At 27.3% G+C, this 27,044-nt stretch overlaps 4 protein-coding genes and 4 non-coding genes across 8 annotated transcripts; 6 read left to right on the top strand and 2 right to left on the bottom strand.

The window, feature by feature from the left end:
• The first annotated feature begins 1,042 nt into the window (after positions 1–1,042).
• Positions 1,043–1,320, top strand: LOC135963392 (sarcotoxin-1D-like). The gene is made up of 2 exons (XM_065515224.1): positions 1,043–1,156; positions 1,228–1,320. Exons 1-2 carry the CDS (start codon positions 1,058–1,060, stop codon positions 1,318–1,320), a joined length of 192 nt encoding a protein of 63 aa, XP_065371296.1. The 5' UTR covers positions 1,043–1,057.
• Positions 1,321–4,562: 3,242 nt separating this feature from the next.
• On the bottom strand, positions 4,563–5,039 carry LOC135963393 (sarcotoxin-1D-like). Its single transcript, XM_065515225.1, has 2 exons — positions 4,868–5,039; positions 4,563–4,800 (listed from the first exon to the last, which is right to left on the bottom strand). The coding sequence occupies exons 1-2, from the start codon at positions 4,964–4,966 to the stop codon at positions 4,708–4,710; spliced, it is 192 nt and encodes a 63-aa protein (XP_065371297.1). The 5' UTR covers positions 4,967–5,039; the 3' UTR covers positions 4,563–4,707.
• Positions 5,040–9,531: 4,492 nt separating this feature from the next.
• RpS7 (ribosomal protein S7) lies at positions 9,532–13,955 on the top strand. Its single transcript, XM_065515228.1, has 4 exons — positions 9,532–9,654; positions 10,023–10,187; positions 10,263–10,595; positions 13,835–13,955. The coding sequence occupies exons 2-4, from the start codon at positions 10,023–10,025 to the stop codon at positions 13,916–13,918; spliced, it is 582 nt and encodes a 193-aa protein (XP_065371300.1). The 5' UTR covers positions 9,532–9,654; the 3' UTR covers positions 13,919–13,955.
• LOC135949645 (small nucleolar RNA psi18S-1377) lies at positions 11,401–11,549 on the top strand. Its single transcript, XR_010575896.1, has one exon. It is a non-coding gene; the product is annotated as a small nucleolar RNA psi18S-1377 (small nucleolar RNA).
• Positions 12,389–12,528, top strand: LOC135949643 (small nucleolar RNA psi18S-1377). The gene has a single exon (XR_010575894.1). It is a non-coding gene; the product is annotated as a small nucleolar RNA psi18S-1377 (small nucleolar RNA).
• Positions 13,054–13,192, top strand: LOC135949644 (small nucleolar RNA psi18S-1377). The gene has a single exon (XR_010575895.1). It is a non-coding gene; the product is annotated as a small nucleolar RNA psi18S-1377 (small nucleolar RNA).
• On the top strand, positions 13,421–13,512 carry LOC135949642 (small nucleolar RNA psi18S-1377). Its single transcript, XR_010575893.1, has one exon. It is a non-coding gene; the product is annotated as a small nucleolar RNA psi18S-1377 (small nucleolar RNA).
• A 5,861-nt stretch (positions 13,956–19,816) lies between the features above and the next one.
• On the bottom strand, positions 19,817–21,507 carry LOC135957444 (uncharacterized). Its single transcript, XM_065508190.1, has 3 exons — positions 21,367–21,507; positions 20,968–21,298; positions 19,817–20,270 (listed from the first exon to the last, which is right to left on the bottom strand). Exons 1-3 carry the CDS (start codon positions 21,481–21,483, stop codon positions 20,128–20,130), a joined length of 591 nt encoding a protein of 196 aa, XP_065364262.1. The 5' UTR covers positions 21,484–21,507; the 3' UTR covers positions 19,817–20,127.
• Positions 21,508–27,044: the final 5,537 nt, after the last annotated feature.

The raw sequence follows: 27,044 nt of genomic DNA on the forward strand, positions 1-27,044 counted from the left end.
TTTATTTTGATACATATTACACTCGCATCCCACTAAGCGACCAAATAGGTCTTCAAGGAAAATATCTAAGCTTTATTTTAAGAAAAAAAAGGTCCCATTTTAAATTTTTTTTTTTTAAATATTTTTTTTCCGAAAGATTGAAGAAAGAGCTATCTAAGCTATTTGGGATACATTTTGCTAAGAACAATAGGTAATAAGATATATGGATAAGAAAAAACCCTTGCTTGGCCAAAATGTCAAATTTTGACCCCCTCTAACTCAGAGAGCTCTCGACCGATCTTGTTGAAAAATAGAACTAACCTTGTTGCAAATTTCAACCCGATCGGAAGACATCGATTTCTAAAGTTGGTTCACTTGACATTAAAAGCCTCATATGTAAATAAAAATAGTTTCTTTGTTTTCCTGTTAACAAAATTATAATATTTATTTGCAAATTAAGAAGTTCTATTTTTCTCTAATTTCTAAATTGACATTAGTTTATTAGCTAGCTTAAGTTGTATGGTTTAATGTGTTTTTATTATGTTTTATTATGAAACTTGAAATTTTATAGCGGGGTTATACCGATTCCTTTTATTTACTTATTCATCATTTTTTTTTATTTACCATAATTAAGGTTAAACAAATTACTAATATAATTCCAAGTATTATTTTGTTTTTAACTTTTATTTGTGATTTTCCTGGGTTGGGATTCATAGTGGTAGAATATCCTGATATAAAAGTGTAAATAAAATTTGTTAACCAGGAAATTCTGGTTATTGAATTTTTTTAATTTAATTAAACTTAAAAATTGTAATTTTTTATAAAGGGGAAAAAAGTCAAATATTTAAAAACAGAAAAAGAGTAAATCCCCTCTTTAACCAAACATGTTTCCACAGTAATTAACAAAGAACCAAAAAGACAATGAGAGTGAGTGTAGAAATGTATATAAAAACTGAGCTTAAATCTGGAATCAATAACAGTTATTTAACAAACACACAGCTATAGAGAATTAAAAACAAAAAAACACTTGTTTAAACATATAACATTAGAATCATTTTAAAACTATACAAAAGCAACAATGAATTTTAACAAAATATTTGTCTTTCTGGCTTTAATTTTGGCCACTATTTTGGATCAAAGTCAAGGTGGTTGGCTGAAAGATTTTGGCAAGAGAATTGTAAGTTAAAGTTAAAATGTTAATTCTAACAGAAAAATATATATTATTAACAAATTAAATTATTTTAATAGGAACGTGTGGGTCAACATACTCGTGATGCCACCATACAAGCCATTGGTGTTGCCCAACAGGCGGCAAATGTTGCAGCAACTTTAAATGGTTGATTAAATACGATTAAGTTGTTTAAAATTTAATTTATTATTTAATAATGATAATTAATATTATTTACGAAATTATTTATGTACATTTTATACAAAATTAAAGTAATTAATTTAATATTACTTTTAAGCATACAAAAATAAAGATTTTTTATCTAAAAATTTATTTAAACTTTTGCACAATTATTTAAACATTGCACAATATCAGGAATGATAATTTTTCAGAACTATTCGTACATCAAAAGTAAAATACATTGATTGAATAACTACAATTTAAAAATGAATTGTTATATTAAATTAAACATAGTAAAGTTCCTTGATATTTTAATAAAAATATGAATTATTTATAAAAGGTTTATAAAACAAATTTTGTATGGAAATTTTGATAAATTTAAAAACTGTTTATGCATATGGGCATTAGAATCTAAATTTATTTCTGTTGCTTTGCTGTTTTTTTTAGAAAATTATGAAATTTCAGTAAAAATTGTATACAAAAAATATACCATAAAAGAGAGTAGCTCCATTAAAGTTGGTACATTTTTTAAAATGCTCCAATTTTTTAGCTTTTTCAAGTTTGTTAACTTTTTAGTAGAAAATTTAAAACGTTTAAAATTTGAATATTTATTCCGAAAATGTTTTGAATTTTGATTAAAATTAGCCATAGTTCTGTATTATACAAGAATATATATAGTTCAGTTTGATATTTAACCTAAATCCTTTAAATATAATAATTTATTTGGAGGATTCAAACGGTCTCCTATTAAGTCATATTGTCATAATTTTTTTTGACAATAATAAAATGAAAACAAACAATTGGGGTATTCAAATGGTCTGCTATTAGGTCATATTGTCATAATGTCCTAATATATTATTTTAGTTTAAACAAATTGAAACACAATAAAAAAATTTGTTTAAACTAAAAAATTATTAGGACATTATGACAATATGACCTAATAGCAGACCATTTGAATAACCCAATTGTTTGTTTTCATTTTATTATTGTAAAAACAAATTGGTTGAAAGTGTCCTAGATTATATAGTAAAATCTTCAAATTATGGGCCTTAGTTCCCATATGAATTATTGTTTTACAATAAAAACTTTTTGTGCTAAAAATTAGCATTACAATTTAAAAATGGAAAATATTTACTTTGCTAATAATTATGTTATATTATTGTAATCAATAATAAACTGTGGAGCCGCAGAACAAAAGTTACTTTTTTTAAAATTTACAAATTTTTTGAAATTGATATTTTCTAGGAGATTTCAACCCAAATATTATAAAAAATACCAAAAAATCAAAAAAGTACCTTTTGTTCTGCGGCTCTTCAATTATCTTTTCGATTGCTAAATATTCAATTCATCCAATAAACTTTTTATAACTAAGAAATTCAAGAAGATCTTTGGTAAATTTCCCAAGGTTAGCCGTTACCGCTAATAACTCCAATTAACGTTACGGATATAATTGCTAACACGATAAATAATTTATATTAAAAAAATACAAAATTTTGATTTCAATAATTAAGCTTTTTTTAATTTTTGTAATTTTAATAAATAATAATTCAAGTAATTCAAGATGAAATTACTGATAGCATTAAAATTCCGTTACCACAATAACAGGAAACATCGTTACCGCTAAATACCACTACTGAAATAAATCAAAATACCGTCACTGCTAAGTCACAGTTACCATAATAACCCAAATTATCGATACCGTTACTTTTTTACCGGTTTGAATCAGTAGCCAAACTTAAAATTTCTATCCATATCCATAAACGCTCCAAATGAAAATGAAGAAAAACAAATATTTTTTAAAACCCGCCGCACATTGGGTTGAATCGCATCCAAAGTGACGCTTAACTCAGGCAATAATGTTAGATTTTTTCTATATATTTTTTTTTAAAGATTATGCCTTATTAAGTAAAAAAAATAGAAAAACTTTTAAATAAAAAATTTTATAAAAAAAATTTTCACAAAAGAACAAATTTTCAAGTCCATTGAAAATAAATTTAAAACTGATGTCTTCCGATCGGGACGAAATTTGCATCAAAGATAGTCCTATCGGATAGTAATTTAGACACAATTTTTCAACAAGATCGGTCATGAACTCTCTGAGTTAGAGGGATTCCAAATTTGACACTTTGACCAAACAGGTGTTTTTTCTCATCCCGAATTACCTCACTTTGAGGCATTGAGGCTTCGGCTCGTATTAGTGATATAACTCCAAATTTAAAACTTAAACTTAGCTACACCTCCTCTATAGCCATGGGTAATTTTATTAAAATTGGACAATACGTTTAGAATTTACAGATTTATTTCCATTTTTTTCATTTATTTCCAATTTTTCATTTCCGCCACAGTGCAGCTCGAGTCTTTTAATAAAATCTTAATTTAAAGAAAGGCGCGCAAAAATGCGCAAAGTTTTTTTGTTAAAATAAAAGCCTAAATGTTGTAGTTTTTTTTATTATATAGTTTAAAAACAAACAAATACAAACATATTTAGTTATTATCCATCAAAAATTAAAAATACTCTAAATTTGGAACATTTAGAAAAAAAAAATTAAAAATACTTTTCCAAAAACAATCTAAATAAAAGATTCTTATTCATATACCCAAATATCTGAAGTTGATGGTTCCATCATAAAATGTTTGCATCTAAATGTTTTAAATAAAAAAAAAATTATTTTACTTGTGTTTAATTTCCATTTTTATTACTTTATCTAAAAATACGAAAAATTTTTCCACTTTGACAGAATACTGCAGAAAAAGTATGCAACCTAGAATAACGATTTTAGCTATTAGTGATGTAGAATTTTGTTTACTTTTACCCGGTACCAAATTTAATAAATAAATATTAATTCTAAAAAATCAATTAAGCGCCACTTTGACCATGATTCAACCCAACGTGCGCCGGTTTAACTTTGAGGTTTTATTAAGAATATCTGAGAAAATAAAAATCAAAAGGAATTACATCAAGTACTGTTAGTACTATAGAGTACTATATTTACCTATGAATTTAGATAAATATTTTAACAATAAACAGAATTGGAAACAAAATTTCAATTATTAGTAATATTTATTTTTATTTGTTTATTATGTTTTATTTAAATAAATTATTAAATTTGTATAAATAAATTCTAACCACCATATCCAAATTCTTAAATATATCAAAGGTTTATAACACATATTTTGTATGAAAGTTTTGTTTTATAAACATTTTACAAATTGTTTATGAATATTGGAATAAAACTATTAAATAACAAGGCCTTATTCATAATCTGTTTTAAATTTATCAAAAGTTGATAAACAATTTTTGTATGAAAATTTTAATTTATAAACCTTTTATAAAATAAAAAACTGATTATGAATAAGGCCTTTTTATAAGGACATTACATTTATCCCTTCAAAGAGGCGGCCACATCTGCCGCCTGTTGGGCAACAGCAATGGTTTTTATAGTGGCATCACGGGTATTTTGTCCCACACGTTCCTATTGAAATACAAATATATTTTATTAATAAAAACTCTTATAGAAAATCATTAAATTTAAAACTTACAATTCTCTTGCCAAACTTTTTCAACCATTTAGCTTCACTTTGACCCACAACAGCAACCAAAATTAAGGCGAAGAATACGAAAATTTTATTGAAATTCATGTTTTGTTTTTAAATATTCAAATAAAAATAAATGTATTTAATTTTAGTTAAATGTTTCAGTTGTCGTTTTTAATTGCAAACTGTTGATGAATGAAGCATTAAGCTTCGCTTTTATAAGAATTCAATACATAACGTTTCTTTGTTAAGGAAACGGTGAAAAATTACAATAGAAAAAAAGTTTAAAAAAGTATTTTGAGTGGGTATTATTTATCTAAAAATAATAATAATAATAATAAGACACGCCTTCGAAAACGTTAGTCCATGTTTTACTCATAATTTTGAAGAGTTTAATAATAACAAATAGATTAGAGTACCATATTTATCAATATCTAAATTTAGAAGATTTATATGCGTACATTATTAACTCTTAATAATTATGCACTCAAATTTAAACAAAATATCAATTTCGGGAAAAATAATATAAATTTTGGCATGGTTGTATTTTTTTTAGAAATTTCTTGCCATTCATATCATGGTTTTTTCAAAGGCGCTTTATATAATGCCAAAATTACATTTGGTTGGAATATATGAGACACATTTTAATATAAACTTTATGTATTTTGTTGGAGCTCACCAATGGCTAACATTGAAACAAACATTTTGAGAAATTTAATCTTTGAATTAAATAAACATTAATTTTGTGTAAGAAACATTTTTTTGCCTACATACAATTAGGGCCATCCTAATGAATGCCCAACTTCGTTTCAATAATCCATTTAAAGTATCCCAAATTAGTTATGAGATATATTTGTGAACTTTATTCATTAGCAATTATAGGGCATTCCAATAGGGACTTCCGAACTTTGACTGTTGATAACGTTTGTTGAAGATACATCTGTCGAATTAGCTGTGATTTATTCAGTTAGTTTTGCCAAATCACCATGGACGGATATAGGGAACAACATATGTAAATGATAAAATTGTTTTATAAAAATGAGTGTTCTTTTAAAACTTCAATCATCAACAGTTCATAAACAAACACACATCAATAAAGTCTAACAAAAACATTTGTTTAAACAAATAAATTTTAATTTCTATAAACAGCAATGAATTTAAACAAAGATTTTATCTTCCTTGCCTTGATTTTGGTGGCTTTTGTTGGTCAAAGTCAAGGTAGTTGGTTGCAAAAAGTTTGGCAAGAAAATTGTAAGTTTAAATTAATTATTATTAACAAATGAAATAATAATTTGATTTTAATAGGAACGTGTTGGTCAACACACTCGTGATGCCACTATACAAGCCATTGGTGTTGCCCAATAGGCGGCAAATGTTGCAGCAACTTTCAAGGGCTGATTACCTTCAAGGATTGACTGAAATTTAGTGTATTATATAATAGTGATTCAGTAGGTATTACTTTGGAAATTCTTTATGTACATTTTAACTGCATTTTATTTTTAAATTAAGTAACTAATTATTATTTGTTATATATAAAAATTAAATTAGATATTTTTTGATCTAAAACCATGATACAATAATTGTATCATGCCTAATACTATATTTAATCTTTTAATTTGCTCATTAAAATAAAATTTTAAGTGGGTTTTGAAATTATAATTAATATTAAAAAGTTCGAGTATAATTGTATTTATACCCTACGCCATCATAGTGGGGAGGGTGTATTGGGTTAGTACTGATGTTTGTTACGTGCAAAAATATTGTCAACATAGAATCACTTTCTGAACCTTGTAATCAATTCCTCGCAATTCCAAAAATAACTCAACAAAATCTGTCACAAACTTTTGATTCATTTCTCCTAGAACCCATTCAAATGCCCTATCTGAAAATAGTTAAGCTCTCATAAATATCTTTATTATATACTTATGTAGATATGAAAACAAAATTCTGCAAAAATAAGTTTTATATAAGCTACATTTGCTCTACCAAATTTAGAACCATAGCTCCCATATAAGGAATACACACCCAAATTACAAAATCTGTTTCTATTATAAGCTCGGAAATGAAATTTTTTGTTTGGCAAGCTGGAGTAACTACTGTGTTCACTGAGACTGGGGCTAGTAAATTAAACTGTGGCATTATTAATTTACCAACCCTATTAGCAGTCAAATTAGAACAATCAAATCCATTGATTTTTATTATATTAAAGTAGTAGGAATTTTAAAAAAAATTGTTTTATTTTCATTGGAATGAATTTTGTTGTTGTGAATAATAAAAAACATATGTTTATTATCGATATGATTCAGTGTGTGCGATTACAATTTGTAATTGTTGCCATATCAAAATAAGCACTGAGTAAATATTATTTTTTGTTGGTAACAATGAACATAAATTGCTCAGTTGACTGTTAGATTTCAAATAATTTATAAATATTGATTGTTTAATTCGTCCTCAAAATACTAAAAATGTGTGCGAAACAGTAATGAAATCTCTAAATTATTTAGTTAAAGCAATTTGTAGCTTTAATAAGTAATTTTTTTATTTTAAATTTGTATGCCCTACACCACCATAGTGGGGAGTGTATATTGGATTTGTGAAGATTTTTGTAATGCCCAAAAATATTAGTCTAACACCATTAAAGTATACCGATCGACTCAGAATAACTTTCTAAGTCGATTTAGCGATGTCCGTCCGTCTGGCTGGCTGTCCATGTAAACCTTGTGCGCAAAGTACAGGTCGTAATTTTGAAGATATTTCGATAAAATTTGGTAATAATAATTTCTTCGGCCCAAGAACCAAGCTTATTGAAACTGGCTGAAATCGGTCCATTATTTCACCTAGACCCCATACAAATGTCCTCCCGAAATTTGACTTTATCGGTCATATATGTTTAATTATATAGGTGTCTATACAAGTTTTGCTGTGCAAATAATTTAAAAAAGTGCGTGAATTTGAGAAATAAATAAAACAGACATTTTCAAAAATAACAAGTAAGAGAGCTAAATTCGGCTGTGCCGAATCTTATATACCCTTCACCAAATTATACTTTAAAATACAAATTTTAAATATTTTTAGGTAAACAAAAATAGTTTCTTAATTTTTTTTAAATGTATTAAATGTATTTGGTAAAAAAAAATTCGGGTTTAAAAATATATTTCCCGATTTTGACCCATTGTAGGTCCAACTTACTATAGTCTTATATACATTGTTGCAATGGACTTTGAAATATCTATCATTAGATATCCATATTGTCTATATTAATGACTTAGTAATCCAGATATAGATCATAAATAGGCCAAAAATCGAGGTTGTCCCGGCTTTTTCCTTATATCTCAGCCATTTGTGGGCCGCTTTTCTCGATTTTAAATAGCAACCGAGCCGGGAGAATTCCCCATATATTGATGTATCAATCATGGACATGGCTATATCGACTTCGCTATCTATAACGATCTAGAATATATATACTTTGTGGGGTCGCAAATGAAAAATGTTGAAATTACAAACTTATATAAACCCTTGCAACTCATGGAGAAGGGTATAAAAATAGTTTCCTTGTTTCGTTTTGGATTTTTTGTTATCTTTATATTTTAAAATTTCTACATGTTGCTTACAAAATTAAAATGATTGTTTTTAAACATTTTTATATTACTTCGAATCATAGATACACATAAATCGGAGTTCAAAGATCTAACTCAGTTGTCAAAAACCTATGTGCTGTGAATGTATAGGTAGTTTCCACTCTGTGAATACTTCTCTATGCTTCAAACATTGCGATGCATCGTCTAACTATAGAAAATATAGTTATACACAAAATTGTCTACAGCAAATACAGTTATATACAAAATTTTATATAGAATTTAATTGAAGAACGAATCAATTTGAATCATTCCTTTGTGTTAGTTCTGAAATAAATATTCAAAATTCGTGTTTTGTTCGTAAAATGTAAGAAAAGCATGGCCACTCCATCTGGGCATTGTCTGAGAATTGGAATCAATATTTAAATTCGCAAGTTCTTGTTTCCACACTAACCCACCAAGTTTTTAGATGATTTAACAAGTAAAATATAAAAATTAAATTTTCAGGAAAATAGCCAAAAAAAGCTATAAAATATTAAAATACAATATTTAAAATTTGTTAAGAAAATATTTAAACGGATTTTACCCGGAATAAATTCTATCAATAATAAGTATTTATTGTCTAGAAAACAAAATGCAGATGATTGTAAAATTTCATGATAGAATTAAATTGAAAACAGATCCAAATCAAAAATTATAAACAAATGTTGTGTTATACAGTGTAAATTAAATTAATTAATTGTAAAGTATATTTTAAAATATAATTTTATTTTAATGCAAAATTATGTAATACAAAAATGTTTAAACGTTTATATTTTGTGGATAATTATAGACAACGAAAAAAGCTTGCGTATACATAACTTTTCGACATTAAACATTTATTTTGACAAATTAAAAGTATTAAACAAATTTAATTAGAAAAAAAAACTTAAATCAATATTTTATCATTTGTTATAAAATATAAGAGTTTAATTATTGTTTTATTTCATTTACAACAGTATTAAACAATAAAAAGAAATGCTTACATTTCATAATATTAAATTTCACACATATTTTTCCAGCGTGTACACCCATCTCTAGCATTCGCTACACACGCCTAAATACAACACTGTCAGCAACTGCAGCCAACTTCAGGGCGAACGAAAAACGAGCGAGTAAAGGAAATTACTGTTCAGTGGGTCTGTTTTACTTCCTTTTCTGTCAAAATAATTGACCAAGGTTGGTGTATTTTTTGTTATAAGTTTTTGAAAAAGCCAAAGAAATACGATTATTTTCCATCAAAATGTAAAAATGTGTATGAAAAAAGAAAATTGAGAGAACTAAACAAATATTTAAAATAAAATTGTGTGCTAAAGGAAAGAAAAACAGCCAGATGTGGCAAGATTAAAAATGGCCGGTTGAGCTGTGAGGAATACCAAAGACAAGTTGTGAAAAGTGTTTACGTTGAAATAACAGAAAAGTGTGTTTATATGATATTTTGTACATTAAAAAAAAGATGGAAAATAAAAGTGGTTCTTTTTATGTAAAAGCAATAATGTTAAAAGAGATTTTATTAAAATATGTGTTCTATTTTTATTGATTTTTAGATGATTGGCTCTAAGATTATTAAGCCCGGTGGTGCTGAGCCCGATGATTTCGAGAAATCCATTGCCCAAGCTCTTTTGGAGTTGGAGGCCAACAGCGACCTCAAGCCCTATTTGAGAGATTTGCACATTACACGTGCCCGTGAAATCGAATTCGGCAACAAGAAGGTGGGTTATTGTTAAAATTCGATTCAATTAAAATTTTATACTTATGTATGTGTGTTTTGTTTATATTTTTTTTAGGCTGTCATCATCTATGTGCCCATTCCCCAACAAAAAACTTTCCAAAAGATTCAAATCATTTTGGTTCGTGAATTGGAGAAGAAATTCTCTGGCAAACATGTTGTTGTCGTTGGTGAACGTAAAATTTTGCCCAAACCCACCCGCAAGGCCAGAAACCCATTGAAGCAAAAGCGTCCACGTTCCCGCACCTTGACCGCTGTCTACGATGCCATCTTAGACGATTTGGTCTTCCCCGCTGAAATCGTCGGCAAGCGCATCCGCGTCAAGTTGGATGGCTCTCAATTGATCAAGGTCCATTTGGATAAGAATCAACAAACCACCATTGAACACAAAGTAAGTGATCATGATGATTTTTTTGTATGTGTCTAATGGAGAATGAGTGTTTATAAGAATTTGTATTATGTAAATTTAATTTTGGGTTGAATGCTGCGGAATTGGATTCTTCATAGAGAGTGACATTTTTTGTGGAATATATTTTGTAACGAAGGTTTTCCTATATCGAGTAGTCGGATACATACAGAAATTAATTGCAGCATTCTTGTGAATTATAGAGAATTGAGAAAGTTCTTTCCTGGAAAATAAACTTTTGGTAGATACAGGAGTTTCAATCTTTGCCTTAGTAGAACTCGGGGTTTTCGTTAGCGAAGCTGTAATTGTTGAGCGAACTTACATCTGTTACGAGTGAATTAGATTTTACTTTTCACAGAGGTTGAACCTTAAGAATGAGCAAATAAGTCATTCAATACTAGATTATCTTTTGGAAGGTTTACTTTGGGGCCATCTGTAATGGACAATTAAGCACAACAACAACTACTTACGATGTGGGTTAAGATACTTTACAACGAGTGTAAACAAATTAAGGATTACATTTTAATGTATTTAGTACAATAACATTAGATTGCTCGAACAATTATGGATGTTTTTATTATTTGCTTATTCGAACTACGTACAAACAAAACAACAAACCAACTTGCTAGTTAAATAAAACCTTAAAAAGAAACAACATTTTAATCTTTATTCATGGATAATCCAAATCAAGTTCAACCAAAAAAATAATTTTCTAAATTAATTTTAAAAGTTTTTCCTAAAACAACTTCTTCATTACTCGCAAATTCTTATAATTTATTATTTTAATCTAATGTCCTTGTGTTATTTGCTGATTGTATTACAACCTAGATCAGTGATTGTCAAACAGGACTAACATTAAATATTACAGCCAATGTATCATTATTGTTTTAAAATGCTTTTTAAACGGCTTTTAAATATTTCCATACGTTGGTTACATTTACAATTTTATTAAGCAAAAATAGGTATAAACAAAAATTAAAAGGAACTGCTGCAACTTAAACGCGTAAATTTATACAAAATTTCGTCCTTGTGTTAATTGCTGAATTTGGCCACCAGTCACAGTGATCGTCAAAAAGGACACACAGTAAACTATACAAGAAATATTTTTATTTTAAAACAAAATTTTAAAACGCCACCAGTTTTTTAATACAGAAATATTTCTACAAATTAAAGAAATTAAAGCCTAATATTTAAATAGAATTCATTATTCGTTAAATTAATCAGCCCAATTATAAATAAAAATTCCCCGGGGAATTCACAGTTGGACTTCATTCAATCTTTGAATGATTAAATTTTTGTTAATTCAAATCTAATACAAATTGTATTAAGATATTTTTACTTCATGTATTTTAAATTTCCTTTTAATCAATTACAAAATGAATTGAAACATTCTATATATTTTATTAAGCTATTTTGTAATGGATTTGAATCAAATAAAATTTTAATGATTCAATAAGGAATGAAGTGCAAAGGAATTAAGCCTATGAATCAATTCATAACGAATTCATTAAAAGAATGGTTAAGAGATCAAATTTTATTTGATTTTGTAAATTGAATTTAATATTTTCGAACCTTTATTTTATTTATCCCTTATTCATAACAAATTTTTAAATTTATAAAAGGTTTTTAAAACAAAATTTCCATACAAAATTTGTTTTATAAATTTAAAAATTGATTATGAATAATTCCTTTAGGTTCAAATTGAATTAATTAATTCAAAGCTATGATTACAAATGAGTGTGTTGGTCCTTAAATTCTAGAAAACAAGTTTTTGTTCAACGTTCTTGTGTTTTTTGTTGATTGTATTATTCAAAGTCAATAATTGTCAAAAAGAACGCAAAGTAAACTAAAACAACAACTCGTTATTATTGAATCTGTCATCTTAAGATTAAATATATTCCATTTGTTGCTTATAATTGAAATAATTCAATCAAGGAGTCAAGATATGACACTAAAAATCGAAAGCCACGACAATAAAAATTTTCGAAATAAATTCATTCTCTGATGAAATTCTTTGGCTTTCTCACACTCTTGTTCAAAAGTCTGCAGAATAAGATGTTGATTCTTTTGTACTATTGACAGCTTGTTGATATTTGAGTAAAATGTTTGAGAAAGACAAGCGATCTACATTAATTTTAATGAACCAGATGAAAAAGTCAGCACTGGCTTAAAATTTACAATTCCTGATTTAATTATTTAAAAATGAATAATCGTATCTCTCTTAGTCCGCCTATTTGCCTCTCATACGTGATGTTTTTCAACTTTTTAGCGTTATGAGACTTCCTACTAAAGCGGCAGATTAATAAACTTTTGAAATTTCCTATAAATATCTTAGCAAATACCTAAGACGTTTTTATTTCTAAAGTTGATAAAACAAAAAATTTCTTTCCTTATAAAAATGGTTTGATAAAGAGAATGAGTCTAGAAAACAAGTTTTTGTACAACGTTCTTGTGTTTTTTGTTGATTGTTTTATTCAAATCAATGATTGTCAAAAAGAACGCAAAGTAAACTAAAACAACAACTCGTTATTATTGAATCTGAAATCTTAAGATTAAATATATTCCATTTGTTGCTTATAAACTTACTAAACAAATTAATAACAGTCTCATATTAGACCGCCTATTTGCCTCTCATACGTGATGTTTTTCAACTTGTTAGCGTTATGGGACTTCCTACTAAAGCGGCAGATTAACAAACTTTTGAAATTTCCTATAAATATCTTTGCAAATACCTAAGATATTTTGATTTCTTATGTTGATAAATCTAAAAAAATAAGTAATATCTGCGACAGTTCCTTTTAAATTTGCTACCGTTCTTGTGTTATTTGTTGATTGTTTAACCAAGATCAATGATTGTCAAACAGAACGTACATTAAATTTAAAACAACGACTCGTTATAATTTATTCTCTCAATTAAATAAGAATAAATTTATTCCATTTGTTGCTTACAATTGCTCCATAAAATTAGATAATATATAAAACACCGCCTTTTTGCCTCCCATACGTGATGTTTTTCAACGTTTTAGCGTTTTGGGACTTCCTACAAAGCGGTAGATTAAACAACTTTAAAAGTTAATTATATTTTATTTTGATATCCCTCAAAATAATTTATAGTTTTAAAGTTGATAAATAATTTCTATTTAATTTAAAATTTTATTTTAAACATAATATTTTATTTATAGTTTATAATTTACTAATTTTATTGTTTCTTTGTTTTTTTTTAGGTTGACACCTTCACCTCGGTCTACAAGAAACTTACCGGCCGTGATGTCACTTTTGAATTCCCCGATAACTATTTGACCATGTAAATTGTGAAAATAAATGTTATTTTTTATATAGTGAAAATGTTGTTCAACACTATTTGTCGCATATTTAAAAAAAAAACAATTTGAAAATAATGGGGCATATGATAAAAAGAAAGAAAGGAAGTATTTTGTAAATTTCTTTTACAAATTTCTGAAATTCAGGAATAGATTTTTACAAAACAAAAAACAACAAAATAAATTTTTACAAAAAAGATTGTAAAAGAATTTCAATGAGTTTTAATTTGTTTATCATAAGAGTAAGAGGGATTAGTCAATCATGCAAGTGAGTAGATTCAAAACATAAACAAGTTCTTTGTTTTCAAACAAATAAAGACGAACTACTGGACATTAGCCTTACAAGATAAGGCTGATTAATTCTATGAAAGAAAATTGGAATGTATTTAGAGTACATAGTATAAGTTACATGTTTACCCAATTATCAGATAAGTGACTACATATATCTGCACAAACGACCAGCTTACTGGTCGTAAATTGCTAACCACATGTCACAATTTCTCAAATAAAAAGCAAGAAACCCGTCGGCCCATAAACCATTTTAATGTGTCGATTATGGATGGCAATCGAACTTCAGTTGCGTTGCCAGCGGGCAACCACAAATGATAGCTGCCAGTTGCCATCTGTAATAACATTTTGGCACATCAACTGAAGTTCGCTTGCCATCCATAATCGACAAATAAATTGGATACTTAGTTCATTTGTCACAGAATTCGAGTCGAAAGTAGAATTAATAGCATATTCCGTATATTGATTTTTCAAAAAAAATAATTTTCGATTTTCGGTTTCTCCAATTATGCCTTAGGGTTTAGGTTACGGATGTCTGCAAGAGTTTCGAAATAATTCATGATTGTTATCTGTATTGTTTATTAACAAGCTTCGAATTAATCACATAATTCAATTTTAGTTTAATTCGGAATTAAAAAATGTGAGTCATTCTTAACATAAATCCATTCATATCTAATTTTTTTTGCTTTATTCAATGATTAATTTAAACAGAATTCATTCGTCGTTGAATTAACAGAATTCATTCAGCCTTTGAATGATTAAATTTTTGTTAATTTAAATCTATTATAAATTGAATAAAAATATTTTTATCGTCATTCAGTTTTGCTTTTAATCATTTACAAAATGAATTTCTGTAATAGATTTGAATTGAGGACAATTTTAATCATTCAATACATTTTTAACCATGATTTTATCATGCTTTTAAAGATATTTTGTAATGGATTTGAATTCAAGAACATTTTAATGATTCAATATGGAATTAATTCTATAAAGAATGAATTCTCAAACGAATGAATTCAATACATTTGAGGTACAAAGGAATTGAGCCTATGAATTAATTTATAATGAATTTTCATTAACGGAATGGTTAAGAAATTTATTTTGATTTCAAAATGGAAATAATTATTGCGAACCTATGTTTTAGTAGTCACATGATTTTCATTTTTAAGTTAAGTCCCAAAACGTTCTGGGGCCGTATTATTCGTATACATTCGTGATCGAAAATTTCTTGATCTATATCGAATGCCATAATCTCAAATTAGAAAATTACGATAAATTTTACTCGATATCGAATGTGGTAATTCTGAATTCGCAATCGAAATAAATTTCAAATGCTTCCTAGATGTCAAGTAAAAATTCGGTCGTTATCGAATGCCATCAATATCAATTTTTAAATATTTCATTCGATATCGAATAAAGGAATCTCAACAATAAAAAATAATTAGAAAGTCGTCTATATATATAAAAATGAAATGGTCCATGTATGTAATGTCATCACGTGAGAACGGCTGGAGCGATTTGGCTGAGTTTTTTTTATTCGATTCGAAATTTTCAGGAGATGGTTTGTAAAGAAAAAAAATTCAAAAATTCCGGTTAAAACCGGCTTTTTTTGAGTCCAGTCAACTATAATAAAAAAAGCGCCCTAAAGTATGCAGTACAAATTTATATATTTTATTTGCAAATAAATAAGAACAGGCAGGTGTATGTGGGTTGGAGAAACTTGAAGAACTAACATTAGTAAGTGCCACCGGACGAAGCCGGCACGGTCTACTAGTTTCTAATAAAATTGCGAATGTAACTAATTTGGAATAATTTAATTAACTATAGGTCTTTGATATACTTTTCTTAAAACTTTTGTTTTAAAATAAATATATTCGATTAATCGAAAAAATTTTATTCTAAATTGAAAAAAAAATATTCATTTCAATAATAAATATGTATGTATATTTTTTTTCCTCAATTATTCCAAATATTTCGCCAATTTTTTTTGGATATGTAAAATTTACGAATGTAAATTCTATATTTAGGGTAATTTAAAATAGCAAATTAATCCCTTTACAACAAAGTGCTCATGCGTTTGCATGTGTGTAATTTCTTAATTGGATTTATCTTAACGCTCTAAATACTCCAAATTACACCGTATGTATTTTTATATTTTAATTTTAGCATATTGAGAATTTATGTTGAATGTAGTAAATAATTACTTATGTAGGGGTTGATTGAAAAATATATGTACATCTGATTAAAAAGGATTATGTGGCATAGTTTACAAGATATTATTGTAAGCTAAATTGAAGTAATTGTAAACTGGTTATAAAACTTTTATTTAACATTTTTTAATATGTAGTTTATAATTTAGTCATCAAGTTCTTGTTCTAGGATTTTTATAGAAACAATGAAATTTGTATTTAATACCACATATCTATCACATATGGCAATAAAAAGTAGGGTGGATTTAATTATTTTACATCTGTCAAGATATTTATATTAAATTTAAATTTTCGTTTAACCTTATAAAATGATTTCAAGCTGGAAAATATCTGAATTTCCTTATGAGTATAACCAAAAACTTGACACTTAACAAAACGATCGGAATAGTGACTACGAAATTCAAAACATTTCGAAAATTCTTTTGTTTGGAGACATTCTACAGAAACGGATGTCACAGAATACATGAACTAATTAATTATAAGTATAAAATTATTGTAAAACAAACTGGAATTAAAATACGAAATATACTAACTTACCAAACGATTATTAAAATAAGGCTGTGTATTAATTAAGCTCTAAAGAGACTTACCTGAAATAAAAAATAAGAAAATATACAAATTAATAAATGTTTTTTTTTAGTTAAATTTTAAATACATAATAAATAAATTTAGAAAAAATATTGAAGAAAATAAAGTACTTATTATTTATTTAATGGTCGAATATATGTTTTTTTTTTAATTCCTTTAATTATTTCCCATGTAATTAAATATATGGGAGCAATATGAATTTGATTAAAATGTATAGTTAGCTTGAAAATACCGCTTGTTTTCAAACTAAAATGATTAGATAGTTTGAGATTAGACTGTTAAAAATATTTTCATTAATAATACAGTAAAATAAACATGTTATCCTAATATTATTTCTCACTTTAAATAGCTATTTTGCATAGTTAACATTAAGAAACTAAAAATAAATACATTTAGGGATGGCAGAACTGTATTATCAACATGTTTTTATAGGCTACTCAGAGTTAAGGCCTTTCTACATGAGACTAACGATACATATGGTTACGTTTTTATGTTTTAAAAACGGTGGTTTATTAACTTTAAATAAACCTAACATAAGTTTACAATTTGTAACAACTCTTTATTTATTTAAATTTAAACAACAATTTAAATAGTCACTAGTTTTTAATACACACTCTTTAAAACACACAATTTATAATGTGGCAATAATTCCAACAGCGCCTATGATAAGCTGACTGAGTGCAATTTTCTGTTACAATTTATATACACAGTGCCATCTTCTAGAAGTTTCATGAATTAACTATCTAACGGATAAAACTAGAATGTTATATTTGTAGATCTTTTAGCTGATATGTTAATGTTAGCAGCTTTAACATGAACCGTTAACATTGTTGCAGCAAATGAGCGACATGTATAATGATTTTATTTAATTATAATTTATTTATTATTATTTCAAATCAAAAAGAATCTTTCTATCTATTGATATTAAACCCGTGTATCATTCATTAACTATTTGATAAAATTAACAATCTATAATTTTTTATTTCAATGCAAGTCGAAGAAAAAGTTTAAATATCCATATCCAATTTTTTAGTTCAGCTTTACATCATTATTCAAAACATTTGGGTTTTTCTCCACGAGAGGAATAATATCGATTTTATGGGGATTTGATTTATCCGTGCTAATGATAATGGATGCCATCTAAAAATAAATTTATTATATTTAATAAAAAAAATTATAAATAATTGCCCAATTCACAATCGGTGTTATAACGATGTATGTCGTAATTTTTATACCCTTCACCTTCGTGAGAAGGGTATATATAAGTTTGTCATTCCGTTTGTAATTTCTACATTTTTCATTTCCGACCCTATAAAGTATATATATTATAGCGGAGTCGATTAAGCAATGTCCGTCTGTCTGTCTGTTGAAATCAATTTTCTGAAGACCCCAGATATCTTCGGGATCCAAATCTTCAATAATTCTGTCAGACATGCTTTCGAGAAGTTTGCTATTTAAAATCAGCAAAATCGGTCCATAAATAACGGAGATGTGAGCAAAAAACCGGGACAACCTCGATTTTTGACCTATTTTTATCTATATCTGGATTACTAAGTCATTAATATAGACAATATGGATATCTAATGATAGATATTTCAAAGTCCATTGCAACGATGTAGATAAGGCTATAGTAAAATGGACCTACTATGGGCCAAAATCGGGAAAAATATTTTTTAACCCGAATTTTTTTTCATCAAAAATTTTTTTTTTGTCATAAATTTTTTTTCAAAAAAAAAAAAATTTTAAAACAAAAAAAAAAATTTTAAAAAATTTTGAAAAAACTTTTTTTAAAAAAAATTAATTTTGTTTACCTAAAAATATTTAAACAAATTTATTTTAAAGTATAATTTGGTGAAGGGCATATAAGATTCGGCACAGCCGAATATAGCTCTCTTACTTGTTTTATTAATGGTTTATCTTTGTAACAATTAGTTTGAAAAATATTTATGACATACAACGCTACAACACCGATTGTGAATTGGACAAATATATTTTACAAGGAAAACTTACGATTTTGTATATTATAAACATAACTGTGACCATTAACTACATCATTAGTTACATGTATGTTCGTTGATTGATGAGGAGTTGTTGTAGATAGTGGACCTGTCGTTGTAGTTGTTATTTTGGTTATAGGTTTTACAGTTGTAGTTTTTGTCTAAATTTATTTAAATGTACAAATTCAATTGATTTTTTTAGAAAAAAATATTTTGCATTTCAAAAATACTTACCGTAGCATGATGATGTTGATGTCCACATGTACCCCCACTTTTATTACAAAATGTCATTACTAAGAATATAACTACCATGGATTTATAAAGATGTTTGCTATAGCTAACTTTTCTAAACTATTTGAAAAACTTGATTTCATTCTTACTAAATCGTCATATTAACATAATTTCAATGGGTACTATTTATAATTCAATTATTTTTGAAATATATGTATTTAGATTTCTTAGAAAAAATTTGCGGTTTATAGTAATTATTGATTTTTAAATGAATAGATAAATGCACTCATTATTCAGCGATAACTTTATGCATTTATTTAATAATATATTTTAAAATTTGTAGGTATAAAAATTTAAAATATTTATTGATAAAAAACTAATAATATTTTATAAGTATTTTAAAATATACAGATTAAATTATATTTGACAAATGACAGTTGTCAAAAAAGTAATATCGAACCGTATGGCTACTTTGACGTTCTACAACCACTTTTCAATGGTTGTGATTTCCAGATCTATATAAAAAATAGAATATTAAATACGCAACGAGTGTGATATATATTTGTCTATATTTCCATTTGACATTTTCGAAAAAAATATATTTTAACATTGATTAAGCCTTAACTATGTTTAAAATTTTGGTGACGCCATAGTGAAAATGAGAAAACAAAAGAGGATTGAGTAGAACAGCAAGTTTGTACTCCTCTTCTTTCTTCTTACATCACTCTCCTATAAATTCAGACTTGCGGCAAGAAAACTTGCCCTATGTAAAATCAGACAAACACTATATATTCCGTCAATTTACATACTCTACGAATATTTTATAAAATTAACAAACTAATTTTTTATTTCAATATTTTTTAAAATTTCCATTTCCAATTTATCAACTTAGCTTTACATCATTATTCCAACCAGTTTTCTTACGATCTTCATTTGGCTTTTTCTCCACGAGAGGAACAATATCGATTTCATGAGGATTTGATTTGCCTGTGCTCGGAGAACCATAATAATGGTAGTGAGTGCCATCTAAAAATAAATGTAGCGTATTAAATAAAACAAGTAAGAGAGCTATATTCGGCTGTGCCGAATCTTATATATCCTTCACCAAATTATACTTTAAAATACAAATTTTAAATATTTTTAGGTAAAAAATTTTTTTTTTTAAATTATTTAAATTTTAAATTTTTTTTGTTTTTTAAATATTTTTTTGGTGAAAAAAAAAAATTCGGGTTAAACATTTTTTTTTTCCAATTTTGACCCAGTAGGTCCAACTTACTGGTCTTATATACGTCGTTACAAAGGTCATTGAAATATCTATCATTACATATCCTTATTGTCTATATTAATGACTTAGTAATCCAGATATTGTAGGTCAAAAATAGGTAAAAAATCGAGGTTGTCCTGGTTTTTTCCTCATATCTCAGCCATTTGTGGACCGATTTTTCTGATTTTAAATAGGAAACTTCTCGAAAGCATGTCTGACAGAATTATTGAAGATTTGGATCCCAAAGATATCTGGGGTCTTCAGAAAATTGATTTCAACAGACAGACAGACGGAAATGGCTTAATCGAATCCGCTATCTATAAGGATCCAGAATATATATACATTATAGGGTCGGAAATGAAAAATGTAGAAATTACAAACGGAATCACAAACTTATACATATATACCCTTCTCACGAAGGTGAAGGGTATAAAAATGTTAATCTATAGGAAAACTTACGATTTTGTATATTATAAACGTAACTGTGACCGTTAACTACATGATTTGTTACTTGCATATTCGTCGATTGATGCGGAGTTGTTGTGGATATTGGGCGGGCTGTTGTAGCTGTTGTTTTATGTGCATGTCCTTGCAAGGCATTAAATATCGTTTGGATTAATTCGTTTGTTTTGTATTTAACACTATTAATCTGTTCTTCAATGGGAGCCTTTTTTGAAACATAAAATATTTTTGATCTATCTTTGGATGAACATTTAAAACAGTCTATTTTGATTTCTGGATTCGATGTCATTATGGTATCTGTCTTAATATAATATTTGGGAGTTGTTGACTGAAAATTGTTCAAAATTTTTAATTTCACTTGATTTTCATAAGTATTTGCAGTTGAAAAACATTTACCGTTGCATGATGATGATGATGTTTATGATGTCCACATGTGCCCTCACTTTTATTACAAAATATCATTATTAGAATTATAACTATCAAGAATTTATGGAAATATTTACAATTCTGCATTTTAGCTGTAATATAACGACTGTACGCTTTAACAAACCTTTCTAAACTATTTGTAAATCTTGCTTTCATTTTAAATAAAACGTTATATTAACATACTTTTATGGGTTTTTCTATAATTCAATAATTTTATAAATATATTTAGATTTCTTGGAAACAATTTGTGGTTTATAGTAATTATCGATTTTTAAATGAATCGATAAATGCTCTCGCTATTCATCGATATTTTAACGCATTTATTTACAAAGTGTAATGTAATATTTAACACAGGCAAGGATTCGATCCACCATTTGGAAGGGAGGTAAAAAGAGTAAAATTTATTTTCCATTTTTCCCTTTTTATACCCTTGACCTTCGTGAGAAGGGTATATATAAGTTTGTCATTCCGTTTGTAATTTCCACAATATAATTTTCTGACCCTATAAAATATATATATTCTGGATCCTTATAGATAGCGGAGTCGATTAAGCCATGTCCGTCTGTCTGTCCGTATGTTGAAATCGATTTTCTTCGGGATCCAAATCTTCAATAATTCTGTCAGACATGCTTACGAGAAGTTTGCTATTTAAAATCAGCAAAATCGGTCCACAAATCTCTGAGATATGAGGAAAAAACCAGGACAACCTCGATTTTTGACCTATTTTTGACCAATATCTGAATTACTAAGTCATTAATAAGACAAAAAGGATATGTAATGATAGATATTTCAAAGACATTTGCAACGACGTCTATAAGACCATAGTAAGTTGGACCTACAATGGGTCAAAATCGGAAAAAATATTTTTTAACCCGAATTTTTTTCACCAAAAATATTTAAAATTTGCATTTTGAAGTATAATTTGGTGAAGGGTATATAAGATTCGGCACAGCCGAATATAGCTCTCTTACTTGTATATATTAAAATATTTCGGGGAAAGGAAATTGGAGCCGCGCCTGAATATATTTTAATACATACATACATATATAGAATAAATTAGAGTTTCGTATTCGGTTTTAATCGAAATCGAAACCGCGGTTTTTTAAGGCCAAAACTGAAACTGAAACCGACAATTATTATTCGGTTTTTACTTTTAATCTATTTTCATTAGAAAAATTAAAAATTTAGAAATGAAAAACAAACTTTTTCATCCAAAGATTCATCCAAGTATTTCCTGACAATTAAAATTCAAATGACTGTTTATTTAAAAGAAAGAAAGAATCCAAAGTGTTTTTAACAAAGACTTAGCTATTTTCAAATATCCAATAAAAGTATGGAGTACTGGCTGACCCGGTGCGCTTCGCTAAACCAATTAGAAGAAAGAAATAGTACTAAGTATTAAGTCTCCATTTGTGAATTAATAACAAGTAAGAGTGCTATATTCGGCTGTGCCGAATCTTATATACCCTTCACCAAATTATACTTCAAAATTTTAAATATTTTTAGGTAAACAAAATTTAATTTTTTTCCAGTTGTTTTTTTTAATTTTTTGGAAAAAATTTTTTTTTGATTGTTTTTAAAATTTTTTTTTTAAATTTTAAAATTTTTTCAATTTTTTTTTGTGAAAAAAAAGAATTCGGGTTAAAAATTTTTTCCGGTTTTGACCCATTGTAGGTCCATCTTACTATGGTCTTATATACGTCGTTGCAAATGTCTTTGAAATATCTATCATCTACCTTAGTAATCCAGATATAGGTCAAAAATCGAGGTTGTCTTGGTTTTTTCCTCATAGCTCAGCCATTTGAGTACCGATTTTGCTGATTTTAAATAGCAAAATTCTCGAAAGCATGTCTGACAGAATTATTGAAGATTTGGATCCCGAAGATATCTGGGGTCTTCAGAAAATTGATTTCAACAGACAGACGGACATGGCTTAATCGACTCCGCTATCTATAAGGATTCAGAATATATATGGGGCATTTCATGTCAAGTGAACCAACTTTTGAAATCGATGTCTTCCGATCGGGATGAAATTTGCACCAAGGTTAGCTCTATTGGATAGTAACTCAGACACAATTTTTCAACAACATCGGTCGAGAACTCTCTGAGTTATAGGGGGTAAAATTTTGACAATTTGGTCAAACAGGGGTTTTTTCTTATCCATGTAACTTATTACCTATTGTTCTTAGCAAAATGTGTCCCAAATAGTATAGATAGCTATTTCTTCGATCTTTCGAAAAAAAATATTTAAAAAAAAAAATAAAAAATTTTTAATATTTTTTTTCCGAAATCAAAAACTTTTTTGACTTTTTTTTAAAATGGGTCCTTTTTTTTTTTTTTTTTTTTTTCTTAAAATAAAGTTTAGATATTTTCCTTGAACACCTACTTGGTCGCTTAGTGGGATGCGAGTGGGATATCTATCAAAATAAATATTTTGTAACTCAAAACATAAAATTTTTGACTTTTTTTGCAAAATCAAAAACTTTGTTGACTTTTTTTTTCAAAATGGACCCTTTTTTAATCTTTTTTTTTAGGTCAAACAAAAGCTTAGATATTATCCTTGAAGACCCTTTTGGTCGCTTAGTGGGATGCGAGTGGGATATCTATCAAAATAAATATTTTTTAACTCAAGACTTACAATTTTTGACTTTTTTTTTTGCAAATACGATTTTTTTTCCAAATGGGCCCTTTTTTTAAAATTTTTTTTGTAGTCAAAAGAAAGCTTAGGTCCATTCCTTTAAGATATTTTTAGTCCCTTAGTGGGATGCGAGTGGGATATCTATCAAAATAAATATTTTGTAACGCAAGACATACAATTTTTTAATTTTTTTTTGCAAAATCAAAATTTTTTTCCAATATGGGCCCTTTTTCAATTTTTTTTTTGCTCAAAAGAAAGCCTAGGTCCATTCCTTTAAGATATTTTTAGTCCCTTAGTGGGATGCGAGTGGGATATCTATCAAAATAAATGTTTTAACACAAAAATTGTATGTCTTGAGTTACAAAACATTTATTTTGATATATATCCCACTCGCATCCCACTAAGCGATCAAAACCATCTTAAAGGAATAGGCCTAAGCTTTCTTTATAGCAAAAAAAAAAATTACAAAAAGGGCCCATTTTAAAAAAAAGTCAAAAAAGTTTTTGATTTTGCCAAAAAATCAAAAATTGTATATCTTGAGTTACAAAATATTTATTTTGATAGATATCCCACTCGTATCCCACTAAGGGACCTAAAATATCTTAAAGGAATGGACCTAAGCTTTCTTTTGACTAAAAAAAAATTTTTAAAAAAGGGCCCATTTTGAAAAAAAAATCGAATTTGCAAAAAAAAAGTCAATAATTGAATGTCTTGAGTTACAACATTTTTATTTTAATAGATATCCTACTCACATCTTCCTAAGTGACAAAATAGGTCTTAAAGGAAAAGACCTAAGCTTTCTTTTGAGCAAAAAAAAATTTTTAAAAAAAAGTCCCATATTGGAAAAAAATTTCGATTTTGCAAAAAAAAATTAAAAAATTGTTACAAAATATTTATTTTGATAGATATCCCACTCGCATCCCACTAAGGGACTAAAAATATCTTAAAGGAATGGACCTAGGCTTTCTTTTGAGCAAAAAAAAAAATTAAAAAAGGGCCCATATTGGAAAAAAATTTTGATTTTGCAAAAAAAAATTAAAAAATTGTATGTCTTGCGTTACAAAATATTTATTTTGATAGATATCCCACTCGCATCCCACTAAGGGACTAAAAATATCTTAAAGGAATGGACCTAAGCTTTCTTTTGACTACAAAAAAAATTTTAAAAAAAGGGCCCATTTGGAAAAAAAATCGTATTTGCAAAAAAAAAAGTCAAAAATTGTAAGTCTTGAGTTAAAAAATATTTATTTTGATAGATATCCCACTCGCATCCCACTAAGCGACCAAAAGGGTCTTCAAGGATAATATCTAAGCTTTTGTTTGACCTAAAAAAAAAGATTAAAAAAGGGTCCATTTTGAAAAAAAAAAGTCAACAAAGTTTTTGATTTTGCAAAAAAAGTCAAAAATTTTATGTTTTGAGTTACAAAATATTTATTTTGATAGATATCCCACTCGCATCCCACTAAGCGACCAAGTAGGTGTTCAAGGAAAATATCTAAACTTTATTTTAAGAAAAAAAAAAAAAAAAAAAAGGACGCATTTTAAAAAAAAGTCAAAAAAGTTTTTGATTTCGGAAAAAAAATATTAAAAATTTTTTATTTTTTTTTGAAATATTTTTTTCGAAAGATCGAAGAAATAGCTATCTATACTATTTGGGACACATTTTGCTAAGAACAATAGGTAATAAGTTACATGGATAAGAAAAAACCCCTGTTTGACCAAATTGTCAAAATTTTACCCCCTATAACTCAGAGAGTTCTCGACCGATGTTGTTGAAAAATTGTGTCTGAGTTACTATCCAATAGAGCTAACCTTGGTGCAAATTTCATCCCGATCGGAAGACATCGATTTCAAAAGTTGGTTCACTTGACATGAAATGCCCCATATACTTTATAGGGTCGGAAATGAAAAATGTAGAAATTACAAACGGAATGACAAACTTATATATACCCTTCTCACGAAGGTGAAGGGTATAATAATTCAGGATAACATGCACTAGTTTCAAGTTTATTGTGTCATTGTAATGTGGATTGTAGCTCATTCGAAACGTATTATTAGAATTAAAAAAGTACCACATTTTATATTCCCAATTAGCATCATGAATGCCTAATTTCATATTTCTGGGCCCATTTTTATTGAAAATGCAAAACAAATTATATTGATTATAGGTACACTTATAGATAATCCAAAAAGTAGCATATTGAAAAACGAAAAAGTACTCCTTAGTTTGGTTTAGTTTTCCTTTTTTGGTATCATAATACCATTGAGTCCACTATTCTTGCTTATGTCTTTACTGAGAAGCATATTAGCCAACTTTAATGTATATAAGGTAACTAATTTAATATATTAAAAAAGTACCATTAAAAGAAAAAGTACCAATTTTCCTTTATCCTCTTGAATTCCCGTCAAGTTTTAATTTTTAATTTGTTAGCTTTTCCTATATTATCAATTGATTTTGTTTCTACACTTGATATTTAATAAATTATCACAAAACCGACCGAAACCGATCGGTTTTCAATTTTTTAAAACCGAAACCGCGGTTTTGAAATTCTTCGGTTTTTTTGGAAACTCTAGAAAAAATAGTTTCAAAATATTCAACTTATTATTAAATTCCAAAAACCCTAAGATTTATGAGGTTTCTTAAATACTAGAAGTACTTCCCAGGTAAACTTTTTCAAATTTTTAGTTAATAGGTCTAAATTTAAGCAAATTTTTAAAATAATATTAATATATGGGGCATTTCATGTCAAGTGAACCAACTTTTGAAATCGATGTCTTCCGATCGGGATGAAATTTGCACCATCGATTTCAAAAGTTGGTTCACTTGACATGAAATGCCCCATATACGTTTATTTTATTTACATATATTAAAGAAATAAAAACATAATTAATTAAATTCTGAAAATAGAAAACAAATTAAAAAGTATTAATTATAATGACATTGGAAATGGAAACCTTTTGGTATTATATATTTAAAATTGATTTAATGCATAATTGATTAACGTGTCAA

This window comes from Calliphora vicina, chromosome 1 (genome assembly GCF_958450345.1).
Source record: "Calliphora vicina chromosome 1, idCalVici1.1, whole genome shotgun sequence".
Lineage (NCBI taxonomy): Eukaryota > Metazoa > Arthropoda > Insecta > Diptera > Calliphoridae > Calliphora > Calliphora vicina.